Source organism: Carassius carassius, chromosome 38, assembly GCF_963082965.1.
Source record: "Carassius carassius chromosome 38, fCarCar2.1, whole genome shotgun sequence".
Classification (NCBI taxonomy): Eukaryota; Metazoa; Chordata; class Actinopteri; order Cypriniformes; family Cyprinidae; genus Carassius; species Carassius carassius.
This window is the reverse complement of record NC_081792.1, coordinates 15,931,242-15,953,278: the sequence shown is the minus strand read 5'-3', so window position 1 is coordinate 15,953,278 and position 22,037 is coordinate 15,931,242. Positions and strand designations below refer to the sequence as shown.

Below are 22,037 nucleotides of genomic sequence, written 5' to 3'. Positions count from 1 at the left end.
CAAGTGCTCAAGCTCTACAGATGTTTTCCTTGTGCATGCTGTCAACACACCCCCACCCCAATCTGCATCTCTGAAGGTTGGGGGTGCAGGATGGAGCAAGCTATCGCTGCCACATCAGTGCAGATGCATTAGAATAGACCTCGTAAATGTCAATAACAGTGTGATTCTTTGATCATCTTGAGGTTTGTTTCGTGGAGGTTGTTCTCTTTTCTTCTGTTTGTGGTGGGTGGGTGTGAAAATTACCCAGGCATCAGGAGAGAAAATGAGGCTTTTTAAACCCGCATAGGCTGCAAAATGATGGGAACCTTTATGTGGCTTTGAAGGTCTCATGTCTTAGTGCTGCATCGAAATTGAAATTTCCACAGAGGTTTAGCATTGGCATCAGCTGATGCTACATCTGATGAGTTATGGGCCAACGCTCTGATGTGCAGACTCTACTCAGATGGCGTTTGTTTGTTTATTGGGATTTCTAATAGAAAATTCACTCTTGGCAGTAAGAGGAAACCATCTTGGTGCTACTTCCGCCAGTGATGCAGTGATGCACTGCAAAAAATTATTTTGTTGCTGAGTATTTTTATATTGTTTTCCAGTATAAATAAAAAATAAATAAATATTAAGAAAGTGGGGTAAGAAAAATAATCATGTTTTTCCTTTGAATTAAATGTATTGTTTTTACCTTTAATATAGACCGATATTTCTTTCTTTTAGATATTTGTATTGGTAAACTATATATATATATATATATATATATATATATATATATACACACACACACTCAATAAATGTGAAGTGTTTATTTTTTGCACTGCATAAGTTTACTGTGTTTTCTGTTGTGTTTTTGGATTGGAGAAAAGTGCATTATCGTTTACAGAAATGAAACTGCTTTGCCTTTTTTGTATATATTTACATAAAATTTGATATTTTTATGCCATGTCACTCGTTGACAAAACCATCAGGAAAGGCCACAGCTGATTTATTTTCGCTAGTAGCTTCACTGTCGCTAAACACATTCCCTCCGAAGGTACAAAATGAATTCAAGCATCGTTTTTGTTTAGCAGTTTCTTTTATTGAAAAGAATGGCATCAGAAGTGCAGGTGCCATAACGACAAAACAGCAGTTATAGGTGTACAACATGGACATTTAAATACCATTGATTTCTTTTCATTGTGGCAGTTTGGCTGAAGGAGGGAAGGAGTCAGATGCAACTGAAAGGATGGAAATCGCAACACGATCCAAGGGTGAGAATTGTCCTTGATGAGATGAGAGTGCCACATTTATTTCCACATTCAAGTGTCAAAACAGTGCAAACACTTCATGTTTGTTAAGCTTCCATTTTTGTTGATGCTTTGTGGTCGGATTGAATTTTCATCAGTATAGTTTAGTTTATATCTACAGTTGTAACTCTAAGTTTATGTCAGTAATCTGTGCCATTGCTGTGCAGTCTCTGATCAAGGGTCAGCAGAGAGGACCGTCCCAAAGCGCAAGGTTTCCAGCCCCCCTCACTCCTCAAACGGACACTCACCATCAGAATCCTCCTCCAGTCCTGTCAAAAAGAAGAAGAAACCAGGAGCCGTCAATAACAGTAAAGACCAGGTGCAACTTTTGCTTCCTAAATGAGCCCTTGTTCAGTCCTGCATGTCAGTTATTCACCAAATGTACAGTTATAAAAAAATATATTTACATGATAGGTAAAAATTGATAGCCTGAATGCACTGTAAGTCGCTTTGGATAAAAGCGTCTGCTAAATGCATAAATTTAAATTTTTAATCTTAATTTAATTTTAAATTTACATATATATATATATATATATATATATATATATATATATATATATATAAATAATTTTTCTTAATTTCTTGTCATATTTTATTACCATTTTCTAAACTAAATGGAATAAACTGATAATGTGTGAAATGTTGAAGTGGTCTGAATAAATTTTGGTTTGACTGTACATGTTTTGTCTGATGTGGCCATTGCATCACATCCACAGTTTTTTCAGCATCTCACACCATGAGCAACCATATGCAAACAGACCACACTTATCATCAAACCCTGGCATCAGCAATTGATAAACCCTCAAGCTGACCATTACATTTTTTTATTTTTTTTTTGCAGGGAATCCAAACAAAACATTTTATCTTCTAGAAAAGTGTCATCTTTCGACAGTGACATACATTTTCACAAACAGCCTAAGGTCCATGGCTTCAGATAATGAGCTCAGCCAAACAAATGCAAGGCAGGTGGCTGTCATGCGAGCTAAGCTGAAATGTGTATCCAGGGACAGCCTATGATTTATGTTGATGCAGCTGCAATGAATTATTAGACCTGAGCTTGTTTCCACCTCTAACAAGGATGCATTTACTTTCATGTTACAGATTGAAATTCCATTAATTTAATGCTCATTAGTGTACATTTGCCCTCTTCTGTACTTTCATGTCACTCCCTGATCGATAACCATTGTGCCTGTTTGTTTTGTCTTGTTACCTTTAATAGCCATGTTTTGAAACCCCAACCCTCTGTTTCTCTCGCCCGCATTCCAGTCAGAACTAAGACATGGTCCCTTTTACTATGTGAAGCAGCCTGCACTCACCACAGACCCTGTTGATGTTGTGCCGCAGGACGGGCGGAATGACTTTTACTGCTGGGTGTGCCACCGCGAGGGCCAAGTGCTCTGCTGTGAGCTCTGCCCGCGCGTCTACCACGCTAAGTGCCTCAAACTGGCTGCAGAGCCCGAGGGAGACTGGTTCTGCCCTGAATGTGAGGTACTGGCTCATGCAGATCTAATAAAAAAAAACAAAATTATCTTCACAGTGCAGATTGTTAGCTATTTGGATTTTTTTATATAGTTAGGGCAAGATTCTACTACTACAGATAAAAACTCTTCATTTTATTAAACTTAAAAAAAAAAAAAATCTATTTGCATCTGTAGATTTCAATTACAATACATATAATCTTTTTTGTTCCATCTATATACTGAAGTTTTTTACAGAGAGGTTTGTTTATATTGATTTGCTTTATTTGATACACCATTTTGTTCCTAAAAATATGTTGATTTTTTTTTTCTGGCTGTATTTTCTGATTTATGAGTGATAAAAAGACATCTGACAAATCTGACACATCTGACACTGATGTGTCAGCAAATTGAAACAAGAATTTTAACCTGGTTTTATCCATTGTTCGGACTTCTGTTCTTGAAATGTGTGATAATTATTGCATAATTGATTAGATAATGGATTATTTGCATATTTAAACATAATATTTCAATATTAAAATGTTTGCAATTTTTAATGTAATTAATCAACTGGGGAAGTATGGCAATAACTATTAGTTCAATTAACTTTTAATTGTTTGTTTTTCTCTCCAAAATTAATTTATAGTATTAGTCAAGGTGTCTTTCACTAAAAAGTCATACTTTTGTTTTACCTGACAATATTCCACTCTCTCTTATTTTGCTACTGTAACTTTAAAATGTCTATATTGCATGTAAATTAGCGCTTTTATGATTGGCTAACTTTTTTGCATGTGAAAATAGTAATTAGATATATTTGTGCACTTTCACAAATGTCCCAAAATCTGCCAAGAGCCTTGTCAATTAATAATTCAATTTTCTGATTGCAAATATTTTTTTAAATAAAAATGTATTTCATTTTAAGCATTATCAAAATGTTATCACACAAAAAATATTTAGGACTATATTAAAGATTTATGTATTTAATACATATAAAAGTTACATCCATTTGGAATAAATAGTTTTAACATAAACAAATTAACATAATGTGATACATATTTGTTTGTCACATATAATTTAAAACAAGTAAGGGTGAGATTTATGTAATAGTACTAAAAAACACCAAATGTGTTTTAAATACAAAACATACAGGTTTATATATTTGTCATATAAATCCAATGTATTAAATGCAAACTAATTCATAAATTTTAACTGCTCAAATATTTAATGTTCAAAATTCTTAACTGATTAAATGTAATTGTATTCACAAAGAACATTTATGCTGATTCTAGAATTCAAAGAGATGGTTAAGTACTTTTCCTATTGTTTTTTGCATGTGAAATTAGTAATGCTCCTACTAAGTTACTGAATAATAAACATAAGCTGTAACTGGCAGCATACCATGAAAGTGATATCTGAATTCATTTTTGCATACATTTTGAAAACTCTTTCGACAGAAATAAAGAAATAAAGCTTTAAGCATTTCTCTTTTTTTGTTTACAGAAAATAACAGTTGCAGAGTGCATAGAGACTCAGAGTAAAGCTATGACGATGCTCACATTGGATCAGCTGTCTTTCCTGCTGAAGTTTGCTCTCCAGAAGATAAAGCAGCCTGGTGTAGGTTTCTCGACTTTCCATGGCTCTCCTTTTGGAGATCCATGATTTAGTCTGCATTTGAGAGCTGTGCCTAGAACTAGCACAAAAAAGGAATTGTGAGAAATTGTAACGTTTTGCCTCTTTTTTTTAACATTGTACACTTCAATATGAAATGAGAGTCTTACATTTAAACCCTTTTCCTCATAGAACAGGCACAGACACATTCTGCCCACCTGAAAAGCTTCATGAATGTCTCAATGATGTTGTTTGGGGTTATAGGCGGCTGCATATATGAAAAAAAAAATCCTAACCCTAAAGAAATTCTAACAAAAGGTTTCTCAGCTGTTTTTTGTAGTATTAGGTGTCCTTAATAACATACTAAAAGTTTACCAAAGTTTGACCACTAGAAAGGTGTAATTTTCAAAATGGTATCCAAGTTGGGCAGGAAGCCCTTAAAATATCCTAACTCCTTAATTATTTGACTTAGTCAAGTAATCTTAGTGTCTAACCCCATGTTTTCTGGGTCTATGAATCCATTGGACTTGTCTAAATTGCATTGACATGATTACATACTTACGGTATACATGATTTTGTGAGAATACTGTAAGGTTTTATCATTGTTTGGGGTGAACCAGAGATGTAAACAATTTAGCCTATGTCATGTAACTCCTACTCAGTACCTGTTTTTTTTTTTTTTTTTTTTGCTAAAACACAGACTTTACATTCAATGTAAAAGTTATTGCACCCAAAAGTAACTTAAATTGTTGTTGTATAACTTTGATCATAAACAACCCTGTATTAGCCCGAACAGAGGCCTGTGTGTGAAACCTCTAAAATGGTCACTCATTTCAATTTAAATAAGGTAATACATATGTAATGCATCCTCTATAGATGTATTTGAGTATAAAGGTGGCATTATACTAAACCCAACAAAACTAAATTCAGCAATTCAGAAGATGGTAGAAGAGAATACTGACTTTGATATTGCTTGACTCATTGTAATGTTGTTGGCAGCACAAGTGTATAACATTTTGCTCAAACAAAATTCATCCTTGACTACTTAAAAAAGAAAAGTTCTTTATTTTTTGTAATTTAATTCAAAAACGTAAACTTCTGTGTATTCTAGATTCATTGCACACAAACAGAAATATTTCAAGAGTTTTTTTGTTTTAATTCTGTTTGTTATGACTTACAGCTTAGGAAAATAAAAAATTCAGTATCTCAAAAAAATTGAATATTCCATTTTGAGCTTGATTAGTTTTATTAATTATGAGTATAAATACTGGGTACCTCCTGGGCTAGTTCAGAACATGCAACCACAATTATAGCAAAGACTACTGACTTGAAAGTTATCCGGAAGACAATCATAAGCCACAGAAGTTCATTGCTGAAAGGGGTGGCTGTTCACAGAGTGCTGTATCAAAATATATTTATAGAAAGTTGACTGGAAGGAAAAAGTGTGGTAGGAAAAGGTGCACAAGCAACAGGTATGACCACAGCCTTGGGAAGATTGTCAGGAAAAGCCCATTCAAGAACTTGGGAGAGCTTCACAAGGAGTGGACTGAAGCTGGAGTCAGCGCATCTAGAGTGACCACACCCAGACGTCTTCAGGAATAGGGCTACAGCTGTCACATTCCTAAAACCAAGCCACTCCTGAACCAGAAAAAACATCAGAAGCATTTCACCTGGGGTAAGGAGGAAAAGAACTGGACTGTTGCTCAGTGGTCCACAGTCCTCTTTTCAGATGAAAGTAAATTTAGCATTTCATTTGGAAATCAAGGTCTGGAGTCTGGAGGAAGACTGGAGAGGCACAGAATCCAAAGTCCAGTGTGAAGTTTCTGAAGTCAGTGATGATTTGGGTTGCTTGACGTCTGTTGGTGTTGCTCCATTGTGTTTTATCAAGTCCAAAGTCAATGCAGCCATCTACCAGGAGATTTTGTAGCACTTTATGATTCCATCTGCTGACAAGCTTAATGGAGATGCTGATTTAATTTTGCAGCAGGAGTTTAGCATCAACCCACACTGCCAAAATCACTTCCAAGTGGTTTGATGACCATGATACTACTGTGCTTGATTGGCCAGCCAACTCACCTGACCTGAACCTCACAGAGAATCTAGGGGGTATTGTGAAGAGGAAGATAAGAAACATCTGACAAATACAGAGGAGCTGAAGACCGCTATCAAAGCAACCTGCAGTGCCACAGACAGTAATTGCAAAAGGAGTCCCAACCAAGTATTGAGTGTATAATTAAACCTACTTTGGAGATTTCTGTTTTGTAAATCTTTTTTTGATTGATCTTTGAGAAAATATTTTATTTTTTTGAGATACTGAAGCTGTAAGTCGTAACCATCAGAACTCAAACAAAAAAGTCTTTAAATATTTCAGTTTGCGTGCAATGAATCTAGAATATAAAAAAAGTTTGCTTTTAAATTAAATTACAAAAAAAAATATTCTATGATATTCTATTTTTTTTTTACATGTACCTGTACTTAAGGGAAATTTTACATATTTTCCCATAAATATGCTTATAACCAATTGTTTTAATATATAATTGGCCTTGTTATCACTTATCTATTATGCAAATATGCTAATTAGAAAATTACCTGGCCAAAACATGTATCAGGCACCAGTATTTCTGGTCTAGGAGGAATACAAAGGAGTAATGGTCATTTTAAGGACCTGGCGGCTGCCATTTTGAAAATGGGGCCTTTCTTGGAGTCAAACTTTGGTAAACTTTTAGTATGTTTTAAAGTACATTTGATACTACTGTAAACCACTGAGAAACCTTTTGTTAGAATTTTTTTGGGGTAAAGGCATATTTGCAGCGGACTATAACTATTACAGTAAGGGTGTATGCTAACGTATGAATAAAGCGCTCGAGGAGGGTCTTAATCAAAAAGAGGAGTTTACTGAACATCGGAGGAGATAACAGACAATATACAACACATTAACATCATAACATCACAATACCTTAACTTACAATAAACACGGACGAGGAAGAACTGAACAGACAGGGTATTTGAGCACACGAGGTAATGAGGGAACTGGATACAGGTGGGGATCAATCAATTAACTAAACAAGAACAGGGAAAAGTCCAAATAAGGAAACAGACAGTCCATGAACGTAACGGTTCGCCCCCTCCCGGAACGGTGCGTCCTCGCACCGCAAGAGGAATACCAGCGGAGGGAGGGTGGGGGTTCTGGAGGCAGGCGTGGGGCAGGCAAGGGGCAGGCAAAGAGGGAGCAAGGAGCTGGGAACCAGGGTGAAGTGTATGGAGGGAGGAGCTAGGGAGGAGCCCGGAGCAGGAGGAGCCAGATGGTCCTCCAGAGACCAGCCAGGATGGAGATCCACGGTGGAGTCGACGGCGGGAGGAGCTATGGTGGAGAAGGGGCCGACAGACAGAGACAGCACCGGAGGGTGAGGAGCCCAAGATGGAGCAGCGCAGCCGCAGAGCCAGGGTGAAACCGAGGATCCGGAGGGCCTAGGTGGAGCAGAAGGCTCAGGCGACCAAGGCGGAGGCGGGGCCCTGGAAGACTGCTGCAGAGTCGGAGTGACTGAGGATGGAGGTGGAACCAGAGGGAAGGAGGAGCCTGACAGAGCCGGAGGGATGGAATGACGAGGTGAAGCCAGAGGAATGGAGTCCCGAGGCGGCGGATGGTCGACGACTGACCAAGGTGGAGCCGGAGGGACGAGGGAGCCCGGTGGAGCAGGTGGGAGGCCAGGCCACGGTGGAGACGAGGGAGTTAAGAGCCAAGGCGGAGCCGCTGGGTCGAAGGACCGAGGAGGAGTCCAGGGCTCGGAGGCTCGGAGGCTGGAGGCGGAGACCGGGAATTCACACGCCAAGGCGGAGCTGGAGACTGGCAGTCCAGCGGCGAACCATCACGCCCAGATGGCGCGGACTGAGGGTGAGCTGCGGGACAGACTGGCACCAGCAGAGATGAGCTCGAGGAACTGGCTGGTCTAGGAGGAGATGAGAGAGGAAGGATGGGAGGAAACACAGGTGGATCAGGGCTGGACAGAGCCAGCAGAGAGAAAGGAGATACGGAGCTGGATTGAACCAGCAGAAGTGGAGCAGGGGAACTGGCAGGTCTATGAGGAGGTGGGAGAGGGAGGCTGGGAGGGAATACAGGAGACACAGAAAACTCAGGGCTGGGCGGAACCAGCAGAGAAACAGAAAACTCAGGGCTGGGCGGAACCAGCGGAGAAACAGAAAACTCATGGCTGGGCGGAACCAGCGGAGAAACAGAAAATTCAGGGCTGGGTGGAACCAGCAGAGAAACAGAAAATTCAGGGCTGGGTGGAACCATCAGAGAAACAGAAAATTCAGGGCTGGGCGGAACCAGTGGAGAAACAGAAAATTCAGGGCTGGGTGGAACCAGCGGAGAAACAGAAAATTCAGGGCTGGGTGGAACCAGCGGAAATGGAGGAGAGGAACTGACTGGAAGAGGTGGGAGTGGGAGACTGAGAGGGTATAAAGGGGGATCAGGGCTGGACGGAACCAGCTGAGAAACAGGGGATTCAGGAATTACCTCCATAGACCAGTCCATAAGGTTCATAAATTGCTCCATATCATTTCCAGAAGCCGAAAACAGCTCACCCTCAGTCGCAGAAGTGTGGGCAGGGCTTTCCTCTGCGCCCTCGATCTCCACTAAAACTCCCACTACGCATGGTGTTGCCGGCTCACACACCTGGTCAGTCGAGCTCTCGAGGTCCTGCTCCCTGTCGGTGGAAGGCTCGGGCTCTGCGGCTGGTGTGGGCTCTGGCTCCGTGCAGCGTGATGGCGGCTGGCTGGTCTCTGGGTTGGGAGTGGGGCTGGAGATATCCTCTTTGGCAGTGCAGATGGTCCATGAAGATCCATTTTTCTCCAGCACCCACTCCACGAAAGTGGCGAAATCCTCTTGGGGACCGTTTGATGGTAGGCGTGCCTTACACCGCTCTCTCAGGCCGGTGTAGTAGAAATTTGAGAGCGAGCGGTCGGGGAAGTGGGTAAGGCACGCCAGATCGAGAAAGTCCCTGGTATGGTCCTCCAGCAAACGGTCCAGTTGCTCCAGGCATAGGAGTTGGACTGCTGGAATCGCCATTCCGGGAGAGGGAGGAAAACAAAAACCGAAAAGAAAGAAAAACGCCGCTAACTAAACCGTTTGGGTTCGTGATTCTGTTACAGTAAGGGTGTATGCTAACGTAGGAATAAAGCGCTCGAGGAGGGTCTTAATCAAAAAGAGGAGTTTACTGAACATCAAAGGAGATAACAGACAATATACAACACATTAACATCATTACATCACAATACCTTTACTTACAATAATCACGGACGAGGAAGAACTGAACAGACAGGGTATTTGAGCACACAGGAGGTAATGAGGGAACTGGAGACAGGTGGGGATCAATCAATTAACTAAACAAGAACAGGAAAAAGACCAAATAAGGAAACAGACAGTCCATGAACGTAACAATTACTTTCACAGTAGAGCTTTCACATCACAATTTGGTTTGTTAGGTTGGGTTAAAGTGTTTTTATTAAACGGTATGCCAACACAAGTGTCATTCTGTTTGTACAATACACTGTAAAAATCCTATTCAATTTACAGTAAAAAAAAAAAAAAAAAAAACTGGAAGCATTGGCTGCCAGAAATGGATGGATAAAAATATGGTTACAATGGTTTAGGTATTACTGGATTGTTTTTTTGTTTTTGTTTTTATGTTGAATACTAAAATATATCTTTCTTTTCTTCAGACGGAGCCATTTCAGAAGCCGGTGTCGTTGGAACAGCATCCTGATTATGCAGAATATATATTTCATCCCATGGATCTCTGTACTTTAGAAAAGGTGGAAGCGAAGCATTTGAATCCGATCGATATTCTTAATTCTTTGGAATGTATAAAATCTGGCACGTTATGAAAGTTTTTTATTAGTGTGTGTGTGTGTTCACTTTTTGCTCCTGTTCAGAATACTAAAAAGAAAATGTACGGCTCCACTGAGGCTTTCCTGGCTGATGTGAAGTGGATTTTGCACAACTGTATCATTTATAACGGAGGTGGGTTGCTAACAGTTCAACTGTACTGTCAAATTAGTTTCTGCTGAATGTTTGTTTTGTTAATACATAATCTCTATGCGACTGTTTTTCTCTTAGGCAACCATAAACTTACAGCAACGGCTAAAGTTATTGTAAAGATCTGTGAACATGAAGTATGTATTGTAAATTGTAAGCCAAAATAAGTACACACTTAATCAGAGACAGTTTTTAAAATACCAATTACTTTTCAGATGAATGAGATCGAGGTCTGTCCGGAGTGCTATCTCTCTGCATGCCAGAAAAGGGACAACTGGTTTTGTGAACCATGTGTGAGTGTATTACACTAAACAAAATGAAATTCCTTCTTCACATAGTAACCAGTGTGAGTTAACCATCTGTTCATGAAATATTTGTGTGCATCAGAGCAACCCTCACCCTCTGGTCTGGGCCAAGCTGAAGGGATTCCCATTTTGGCCTGCCAAAGCTCTTCGGGACAAAGATGGACAAGTGGATGCACGGTTCTTTGGGCAGCATGACAGGTGAGGAACTATCAAACTGGGTCCCTCCCAACCATACACACAACATCAAACAATAAATAAATTTTCTCCATGTTAATTTTAATTTAATCATATACAGTATATATATAACTATATTTGATTTTATATATATATATATAACACACACACATATACACAAACACACACACACACACACATACACATATATATATATATATATATATATATATATATATATATATATATATATATATATATATATATATATATATATATATATAGATCAACTTTTTTATTACAACAATTATATACTATTACAACAATGCATAATTTTATTTGATAAAAGTAAGAGACTTGCTAAATTCATATCCATAAAAAAAAAAAATCCAATTAATTTTTTGACATAAAACAACGTCACTGAGCTTCTGTGTGCACAGAACCAACTTATAAAATTTGTTATTGATTATTTTCATTATGGATTTTTTTTTCAGTTAAATAAATTATTGCAGCCGTACATTTCTCCAAAATCATGTTTCTCTTATCTTTATACAAAACCAATATGGTTTGATTGGACATGATTGGTATTCTGATGCGTTTCACTCTAGGTGAAGACAGAAAAATGACTTAACACTTCTTTACAGAAAACACTTGTCGTCACTTCAATGTTTTTTTTTTTTATTCTAACTTATTCATTTTTACATACAGGGCCTGGGTTCCTATTAACAACTGCTACCTCATGTCCAAAGAGATCCCCTTCTCTGTGAAGAAGACCAAGAGCATCTTCAACAGTGCCATGCAGGAGATGGAAGTGTACGTAGAGAACATCCGGAAAAAATTTGGCGTCTTCAATTATGCTCCATTCCGCACACCTTACACACCAGACAACCAGTTCCAGATGCTCCTGGACCCGGCAAACCCTGGCGCGGGCTCCGTCAAACCTGAAAAACATGAAAAGATCAAGATCAGCTTTGATGTAACAGCATCTCCAAAGTTGCTTGTGGGAAAGAGCATGGTGTCCAGTGGAAACGTAGGGGGCGGGACAGGAAGGCGAATCTCAATGACGGACATGCCTCGTTCACCAATGAGCACTAATTCCTCTGCCCATACGGGATCTGATGGAGAACAGGAGACTACAGAGAAAGGTCATGCTAGAGCGGCCCTGCCACATTACAGCACTGGAGAGGAGTCAGCGGACTGCACTGGTATATATAACATTATTTTTCTCCTGCTAATATTTAAACAGAATGATTTGTTGTATGACTGAAGCTCATTTCTACACTTACAGCATCACCTGGCCCTCCTAGAGCAGGTCTCACAGGAAACACCTTAGAGAGCCCTAAACCTTTCCATTCACCGGCTCCCAGCACCCCTGTTAAACAGGAGAAGACCCCCACTACCGGCAGCATCCTCAACCTCAACCTCGGTAAACCCCCTTCAGTTGATTAACCTGCTGCTCGTTTCATTGATTATTGTTTTATCTGATAATAGTCACGTTTTATTTTCTGAATATACGCTAGCATTCAAAAGCATTGGGTCAAAAAGACTTTTAAATGTTTTTCAAAACCTCTTATATTCACCAAGACTGCATTTATGTGATCGAAAGCACAGCTTTACAGAAATATTGTGAACCATTTTCTATTTCAAATAATTTCAAATTGAATATTTTCCAGTCTTCAGGGTCACATACTCTTCGCTTCTCATTATTATCAGTGTTGCTTTTTTTTACAGGATTCTTTGACAAATACAAAGTTCAAAAGAACAGCATTTATTTGAAATATTTTCTTTTTGTTACTTTACTTGCACAATAAAAGTATTAATTTCTTGAACAAAAAAACTTGACTCCAAACTTTTGATTGGTAAAAGATGTTCTATCACATCTTGCCCAATGTCCTCTTCCAAATTGAAGGATATGAATTATGTACAGTAGATGTCAGTATATATACACTGTGTGCATAAAAATGTTTACAATAAAAATGTTACATAATATATGTAATGTTACAACATATTAAATTTAATGTGAACAGAAACAATTCTGTTCAATACGTTGTACTGTGTGAAAGTAAACATGAAATCTAAATTTACTATATTTAATTTCTTCACAATAATAAGACATTAAGGTCTCATTGTGGATAATTCATTGGTGATGTTATTCCACAAAAAGCCTATCTAATTCTTCATAGCTCTTATGTATACTTGATGTCCTGCAGCTCAAATAATGATGTAATGAGGATCAAATTAGAATGCTTTTAGATATGCTCATAGAGGGCTAGTGAGAGCCTTGTGATCTCTTTCAGATCGTAGTAAGGCAGAGATGGACCTGAAGGAGCTGAGTGAAAGTGTCCAGCAGCAACAGCAACAGGGGGCTCAGCCCTCCCTCACCTCCCCTAAGAGACAGATCAGAAGCCGTTTCCAACTTAACCTGGATAAGACCATAGAGAGCTGCAAAGCACAGCTGGGTGAGTCCAGATAGAAATCTGTCATCAGACACACAACAGCCATTTTCACACTTTGAACTGACTACAATTGCAACAGCTTTCAGTGTTTTGCTGCCATTCACAAACCATTCCAAATCTCTCTGATGGCATTACTTGCATTTCTTAAAAAGTATTAAAAAGTAGGTTTTTTGTTAGTTCAACATGAGTTTTGTGACAAAACATAAATATTTTTGACTAATTATGCCTTATATTCCCTGTTAGGTGTGCTATGTAACTCATTACATCTTCTGCAATATCATTTTAAGAATTCTCTCTCTCTCTCTCTCTCTCTCTCTCTCTCTATATATATATATATATATGCCCTTCTTTTTCAGGACCTCTGCAATTCGACTGGGCATGCTCTCAATCAACTTCTGGGCCAAATCCTGACTGATAGCAACCCATTCTTTCATAATCACTTCTTGGAGTTTGTCAGAATTAGTGGGTTTTTGTTTGTCCACCAAGTTCTCAATGGGATTAAGATCTGGGGAGTTTCCAGGCCATGGACCCAAAATTTCAACATTCTGGTCCCCGAGCCACTTAGTTATCACTTTTGCCTTATGGCACGGTGCTCCATCGTGCTGGAAAATGCATTGTTCTTCACCAAACTGTTGTTGGATTGTTGGAAGAAGTTGCTGTTGGAGGGTGTTTTGGTACCATTCTTTATTCATGGCTGTGTTTTTGGGCAGAATTGTGAGTGAGCCCCCTTCCCTTGGATGAGAAGCAACCCCACACATGAATAGTGTCACGATGCTTTACTGTTGGCATGACACAGGACTGATGGTAGCCCTCACCTTTTCTTCTTCGGACAAGCCTTTTTCCAGATGCCCGAAAAATCGGAAAGGGGCTTCATCGGAGAATATGACTTTGCCCCAGTCCTCAGCAGTCCATTCACTATACTTTCTGCAGAAGATCAATCTGTCCCTGATGTTTTTTTGGAGAGAAGTGGCTTCTTTGCTGCCCTACTTGACACCAGGCCATCTTCCAAAAGTCTTGGCCTCACTGTGCGTGCAGATGCGCTCACACCTGCCTGCTGCCATTCCTGAGCAAGCTCTGCACTGGTGGCACTCCGATCCCACAGCTGAATCCTCTTTAGGAGACGATCCTGGCGCTTGCTGAACTTTCTTGGACGCCCTGAAGCCTTCTTTACAAGAATTGAACCTCTTTCCTTGAAGTTCTTGATGATCCTATAAATTGTTGATTTAGGTGCAATCTTAGTAGCCACAATATCCTTGCCTGTGAAGCCATTTTTATGCAACGCAATGATGGCTGCATGCGTTTCTTTGCAGGTCACCATGGTTAACAATGGAAGAACAATGATTTCAAGCAACCCTCCTTTTAACATGTCAAGTCTGCCATTCTAACCCAATCAGCCTGACATAATGATCTCCAGCCTTGTGCTCGTCAACATTCTCATCTGAGTTAACAAGACGATTACTGAAATGATCTCAGCAGGTCCTTTAATGACAGCAATGAAATGCAGTGGAAAGGTTTTTTTGGGATTAAGTTAATTTTCATGGCAAAGAAGGACTATGCAACTGGAGTATATGCAAATTGCTATTATAAAAACGATTATTCTCAAAACTTTTGGCCACGACTATATACATATATATATATATATATATATATATTAGCTTTTTAAATAGTACTGTTTTCCTCATTAGTGAGTTAGTTACACTCTATAAATAATCCTTTTCATTTATGAAGACTTATTGATAGAGAATTTGCAGCCAATGTATTACTTTCCTGAAGTTTAAACATTTCTGTGTCTCACAGGTATAGATGAAATATCTGAGGATGTGTATAAAGGCGTAGAGCACAGTGATTCGGAGGAATCCGACAAGTCTGTCTCCAGCGAGAGTGAATACGGTAGCGACGATGAGCAGAAATCGAAGTGCGGCCAAGATGACAAAACCGTAGCTGATGATAAAAATGAGAAAGAGCCACCCAAGAAAAAGTCAAAACCATCGGCGGCTGCTGGTGAGGACAAAGAAAGCAGTGCAGAGTCTGCTGCTACAGCCAGTAAAACAACCAAAGGAGAAACCAGCCAAAAATCAAGCACCTCTGAGCCTATAGCTAAAGACAAACCAGGAATGGATTCAGAGAAAGAACCTCCTGAGAAACTGAAAGCTGCTCCCGCATCCCCAGATCCCAGAGAGAAACCCAAGGGCTCTGCGGAGGCCGTGCAGCCGGCATCTGTGGATGAAGACATGGACTCAGACTCTGAGAGGGAGCTGGTCATTGACCTGGGAGAAGAGCAGGCAGGGAAGGAGAGGAAGAGGAACAGGAAAGATTCAGCCGCTGTCACTGCACTCAAAGAGCCCACAGCCTCCAAACCTGAAGGTCAGATTCCCTTTATGAATCAGTGCCAATAAAGCAGTAAATAATACTGTTAAACCAAAAAACATCAGTTACACTAGATGCTAGTTCAGCATCAAGTAATTTTTATCACAACCAGTCAGATGATAGTTGATGTTCAAAGGTCTACTAAGGGATTTTATTCATAAAGTAATTAAAAATCAAACAAAGATTAATATATTTAAATAAATAATATAAAATTAATATATTTAATATAATGCACCTCATCGGTTTTATTTTACATGGTTCTAACGTTGGCGGGTTGCTTCATGCTGATCGCCACATGATGAGCCGTATACAAATACTACGAGTAACCCTATTATAATAAGACGTTTTCCATTACAGAATAAATCGATTATTTAACTGCTAATTCTTTTTGATCAACGCTTATTTTGTCGAACAGCGGATTTGCTCTCTCGTTTCATGCAAACGCAACTGGTGCCATCTTGCGTCTCCGTCACTGATTGTGTTGAACGTGAAATTTACCTCAGATAACTTTTATTAATATTACTGTAATATTGTTCGTCTTGCTTCTAAGCCAGGTGTTTTTTTACGTTATAGTAGAAGTTTCCAATATAATTACAGGTAAGTTTATACAATACCTAAAGCATAAATTAATATTTCTTGATGTGTGTATTTATCTAAGATAACTGCCACATTTATCAACATATACAAAAATGTTTTGTGCATTTGTAAAATATAACCATTGTTTATTCGGATTTTGAACCATTCTAAGATTCAACTGGAAAAAACCCGAGACCAGTAAACTAATTAGCAAATGTCTTGTTAAAAAATTATAATGAACAACTGCTTGCCTCTTTATATAGTTTCCCTGAAAAAGGTACAAAAGGTAAACTGGTTAATGTGTTCTCATGCAAGATATACTCTTATCATTTTTATTAATAGTTTAATTGGAAGAATTATTAAAGTAATTTTATTGTGTGTTTGTGTTTTTTTTATATGTATATTTATAATTTGTTTTTACTTTTATATTTTCTGTTTTACAAATTTTGTAATACATTTGAGTTATTTTCAACAGTCACTGAGTTTAAAGTTTAAATGAAAATGAGAAATGTGGCTTTGCAGCTGCCTAACATAAATTAAGTTTTGCTTTTTTTTTCCTTTACATTTTATGTTATTTCAGTTGACATTTATTTTAAGTAACAAAATGTTTTTATGGTTTTAGTTTTAGTTAACGATAATAACCCTGTCTCATGTGCTCATGATTTTCTTTGACTCCAGGTAAAGCCACTCCAGTTTCAGCCCAGCCTCAGAACCCAACAGTCCTTTCCTCCTCCCCAACTATTAAAGACCCGTCTCAATCCCCGATGGCCGTCCCGCTTAACATAATACCATTCACAGCAGCTCCGAACAACACAACTTTGACCTCATCGACCCTCCCCATCACCACTCCCTCCACCGCCAACAGTTCCTCACCCATCTCCACCATCACAGTAAAGAAACAGCGACCTTTACTGCCCAGAGAGACCGTACCTGTGGTGCAGCAGGCCGTCGTGTGGAACCCCACCACCAAGTTTCAGACGTCCTCTCAAAAATGGCACATGCAAAAGGTGCACAGGCAGCAGCAGGGCCAAACGCAACCGGCCACGCAGGCGCAGGTGTTAACGCAGGTGCAGCACAGCCAACAGCCGCAGCAGCAGGCGCAGGTCTCCTCATCCTCGACGGGACAGCAGCCTTCATCCAGCACCAGATACCAAACACGACAGGCTGTGAAAAGTATGCAGTCGATGTGAATTAATAGTATAAATGTCATATGTGACCCTGGACCACAAAACCAGTCAAAAGGGTCAATTTCTCGAAATTAAGATTCATACATCATATAAAAGCTGAATAAATAAGCTTTCTGTTGATGTATGGTTTGTTAGGATCAGACAAAATACTGAGAAAATCACCTTTAAATTTGTCCAAATTAAGTTCTTAACAATGCATATTATTAATCAAAAATTAGGTTTTTATATGTTTACAATAGGAAACTTACAAAACATCTTCACGGAACATGATCATGAGTTAATATCCTAATGATTTTTAGCATAAAAGAAAAATCAATAATTTTGACCCACACAATGTTTTTTTGGGTGTTGCAAAAATATACCCCAGTGACTTAAGTCTGGTTTTGTGCTCCAGGGTCACATATGTACAAAACCAGTTAAAACCGGTTGGATAAAAGCGTTTGCTAAATGCATAAATTTAAATTTAATAATAAGGAGAACTATTATTAAGAATTGTGTAGCGATAATAATTACAAATAATTGAGCACCAAATAAGCACATAAGAATGATTTCTGAAGGATGATGTGACACTTAAGACTGGAGTAATGATGCTAAAAATTCAGTTTTGCCATCACAGGAATAAATTACATTTTGAAATGAATATAAAGTTATAAAATAGAGTTATTTTAAATTGCAATAATATTACTTTTTAAATTTTTAATCAAGTAAATGCAGCTCTGGTGAGCATAAGAGATAACTTTCAAAAACATCTTATTCCAAGCTTCAATATCATTATTGTTGGGTTTGTTCTTGCAGCAGTGCAACAGAAAGACTCGACACACACCACATCCACCTCCACCGTCACCCTGGTTACCAGCACACCGGTATCGGCCACCGTGATGGCAGGTCCCTCCGTCAGCTCTTCCTCTTCATCATCAACACCCACAACTGGAGACTTCCAGATCCCCACTACGTCTGCTGATGTAGCAGCTGATATAGCGAAGTACACTAATAAAGTGAGATTGCTAAAAGAAATGGGGGCTGCGAATTACACCTTTAAAGGAAAACCATTTTAATTGTTCTGTTAACGTTATTATTAATGTGTTTGACCAACTGTTTTTAAATTATTTACAGATCATGGATGCAGTTAAAGGGACTATGACTGAGATATATAATGACCTTTCCAAAAGCACCTCGGGAAACACAATAGCAGAGGTTTGTATTTGTAAAGTAAATCTGGAGAAGAGCAAAGCACTGTTGGTGAGTTATGTAAAAATGTGAAAATATGAATAAAACATCCATTTCTGCCCTTTTACAGATTAGACGGTTGCGAATTGAAATTGAAAAACTTCAGTGGCTACATCAACAAGAATTATCAGAGATGAAGCACAATTTAGGTATGTGATTTTCTGATAGTAGATTCATTAATGTAGGGATGCACCAATAATAAAATGAGCATGAAGAGGATGAGCATGTACAAGACATTGTTTAATGGCTGCCTAAAGCAATCATTTAAAAAGCTGTAATATTGACCGTTAAATGTTATAAGTCCCTGTGATTTCCACAAGGTGGAGAATTTACAGTATAATGCTGAATTTGGCAACTTTTGGATTAAAACATCAAAATACACTTAAATAAAATGTGTCTGTGAACATTAAAGTGCTAAATAAATGCTATTAAAAAACAAAGTGCATGCTTTGTGTGTGAATGACATGCAGTTTTATCGGTGCAGTTTCCTTCACTACACACAGTCAAGCACACATGACATGTCAAGAACATGTTTACTCAAGTTTCAAATGGAATCCAGAATGGGGATCCAATATATTGTGCGTCAGTATTCTATACTGAGTGCATATATGTTCATCCACATTTGTTAAATGTACTCAGAGCTAACCATGGCAGAGATGAGGCAGAGTCTGGAACAGGAGCGAGAGCGAATCGTGACAGAGGTCAAGAAGCAGATGGAAGTGGAGAAACAGCAGGCCATAGATGAAACTAAAAAGAAGCAATGGTGTGCAAATTGCAGAAAGGAGGCCATTTTCTACTGCTGTTGGAACACCAGCTACTGCGACTATCCCTGCCAACAAGCACACTGGCCTGAGCACATGAAGTCATGCACACAGTCTGGTAAGACAGTAGCAGACTCAGAATGACTATATATATATATATATAGCACTTTAATATATATATTAAACGATAATAACCTATTATCACCTATTAAATATCCACTACTATTCAAAAGTTGGGGATGGTATGATTTCTTTTGTTTTTGTTATTGGAAGAAGCTTCTTATGCTCACCAAGGCTGCATTGATTTGTTACAGTAAAAACTATTTAAATATGTTCAAACTAATTACAGTTTAAAATAGCTGTTTTCTATTACTCCAGTCTCCAGTGTCAAATGGTCCTTCAGAAATCATCTTAATATGCTGATTTGTTGCTCAAGAAACATTTCTTCTTATTATCAATGTTGAAAACGGCAGTGCTGCTTCATATTTTTGTGGAAATCATAATATTTTTCAAAATATTATTTTCTAGAGGTCTTTTGTAACATCAATTTCATGCATCCTTGCTGAATAAAAGTATTTGAATCGTGCTATATAAATAGTGTTTAAAATGACTAAATGACTTGTCGTCTTATTAATAAGTGTATGAAATGACTTTGTGCGTTCCAGCAACATCATCACAGCAAGAACAAGAGTCGGAAGGCACCACAGATGTTACTCCTAAAGTCCCTGGACAGCCGAACAACTCGCCTAGAGAGACTGTATCTGTTGCACCTGCAGACAAAGACAGTGAAGGGGATAAAGCCAAGGACAGTGTCACTGTCACAATGTCCTAGCTCATATGTACAAAACACACTACATCAGCACTTATGTCTGTACAGCTGTACATAGATGTTGTCAAATCCTTCAATAAAATTTTTCCAATAATGTTTGTCTTGCCTGACTGTGCTTTTATGTTATGACTGTGTCTGAATGTTCTAAATCTAAGACACACAGACCATTTCCTGTTGTAGGATTGAGAGGGTTGTCAGCCACTGTTGGGTTTGATCCTAAAAAAAAAGCCCAGTTTATTTATTGTTCTTTTTAAATCGTGTGGGTACATGGGGTCTGATAACTCTTTTTAGTGTTAACAAAATATATCTATAATGCTCAGAATGCCTGATCTGCTGGTAATCTTTCAAAGATGAGTCCCGTCACTCATTTTATGGTTACAGCGAAATTGTGGTTTTTATTTCCCGTTCCAAAAACCTAGTACAAAATGTGTTTATTTTGATTTTTGGTAATTTAAGAAGAGTATTGTGCTGTATTTCTTGGATTATTTTATTTATGCCATTTTATCAAAACATTTGGTTATATTAAACATAAGAGACATCTTCTCCATACAGCGCTAAGAACACTGTTTCGAAAAATATGACTACTCTATCACTATCTTGTTCGATTGTGTGTCTCCATGGAAAGGATATGGTTAAACATGTTGTAAAACTGTATTGTCATTAGATAAGAGTGAGAATTATAAATCTGAGGCTCTGTTTATTTGTTTACCTGTAATATATCATAAATGCCTTCAGTTTTTTTTTTTTTCCTGCTGTTTACCTCTGAGATCCTGTTGATGTTGCAGTTTGTGTCATCAATAGAATCTCATTGTTCTCTTTTTAGGTTTACCTTGCATTTGGGAGCCAGTGTTATGATTGATGAATGACAGAAAATGTTGTCATGTCTATATTGTTGGTGTCAAAGAATTGTTTGCCTTTAAGTTGACAATTACTTTAAGCTGAGTAATTTATGTTTCCTTTTTTTAATTTTTAAAAGTACCTGAATCATTTTATATGAACATTGGTGAAATGTATTATTTTTTAAATTACCTTTTAATTTCCTAGTTAACAATATTGTAATTTCAAACCAATATAGGTGATAAAGGCAGTGCTTGTTTATTGCTGTTTTTGTTAGTTATATTTTTTGATGCTGTATTCTAAATGTTTGAAGAACATATTTTTATTAACCCATAAGTTACTGCATCTGTGAACCAGAAACAGAAAAAATCTGTATGTTATGCTGTTAATAGTGCATACATGTGTTATTCCAAACCATATACAGAGGGCAAATGAAAGCGGTCAGGAGTGGCTGTCAGTCTAAAGAAGAACAGATCGATGTTTACAATATTGTATATAAATAAAGATCTGGTGGTCTAAATTGTAATTTAATAGTTTTTTGTATGGTGCAAGTGAATTAAAGAGAACACCTGATGAAAATGTTTCACATTGGAGTCATTCATTGATGAGTGATTGACATTAAAACATGCAAGAAAGAAAACCCTACTTTATTTGAACTTTCAAATGTGTTTTAATCCGACAGTATTCTCAAAAATCATGTGAGAAGCTGTATGCTATGTGCATTTCTGGGTTGTGTGTAAGTGCAATCTCTATTTCTCGTCCAAAATAAAGTAAAATCTATTTTTGATCAAAATAATAACTTGTTTGAATAATAATAATACTCTGTAAAATCCAAAACCGTAATTATTAACCAATTTAAGAATAATATAATCTAATTGCAACAGTTTTAGGTTTTTCACGTAGGCTTTGAAGTTTGAACGGCGGTTAGATGTTTTACTGCAG

At 38.1% G+C, this 22,037-nt stretch overlaps 2 protein-coding genes across 5 annotated transcripts in view; both read left to right on the top strand.

Annotated features, from left to right (window-relative positions):
• LOC132119421 (MYND-type zinc finger-containing chromatin reader ZMYND8-like) overlaps window positions 1-21,678 on the top strand; it is a 24,801-nt gene extending 3,123 nt beyond the window's left edge. For 3 of the 4 annotated variants that reach the window (XM_059529356.1, XM_059529353.1, XM_059529355.1), the window contains 19 exons: window positions 1,174-1,238; window positions 1,442-1,593; window positions 2,541-2,762; window positions 4,232-4,345; window positions 10,061-10,153; window positions 10,274-10,361; window positions 10,458-10,513; window positions 10,592-10,669; window positions 10,764-10,879; window positions 11,564-12,060; window positions 12,144-12,281; window positions 13,153-13,314; window positions 15,109-15,675; window positions 16,933-17,427; window positions 18,237-18,436; window positions 18,555-18,635; window positions 18,739-18,817; window positions 19,308-19,547; window positions 20,095-21,678. In XM_059529356.1, coding sequence (XP_059385339.1) covers window positions 1,214-1,238; window positions 1,442-1,593; window positions 2,541-2,762; window positions 4,232-4,345; window positions 10,061-10,153; window positions 10,274-10,361; window positions 10,458-10,513; window positions 10,592-10,669; window positions 10,764-10,879; window positions 11,564-12,060; window positions 12,144-12,281; window positions 13,153-13,314; window positions 15,109-15,675; window positions 16,933-17,427; window positions 18,237-18,436; window positions 18,555-18,635; window positions 18,739-18,817; window positions 19,308-19,547; window positions 20,095-20,261 — 3,570 coding nt within the window. In that variant the 5' untranslated portion in view covers window positions 1,174-1,213 and the 3' untranslated portion in view covers window positions 20,262-21,678. The remainder of the gene's footprint in view (window positions 1-1,173; window positions 1,239-1,441; window positions 1,594-2,540; window positions 2,763-4,231; window positions 4,346-10,060; window positions 10,154-10,273; window positions 10,362-10,457; window positions 10,514-10,591; window positions 10,670-10,763; window positions 10,880-11,563; window positions 12,061-12,143; window positions 12,282-13,152; window positions 13,315-15,108; window positions 15,676-16,932; window positions 17,428-18,236; window positions 18,437-18,554; window positions 18,636-18,738; window positions 18,818-19,307; window positions 19,548-20,094) is intronic. The other variant, XM_059529357.1, reaches the window with a different exon arrangement.
• Window positions 1-22,037, top strand: part of LOC132119424 (DNA-binding protein inhibitor ID-1-like) — a 300,095-nt gene that overhangs the window by 46,521 nt on the left and 231,537 nt on the right. The window lies entirely within an intron of this gene.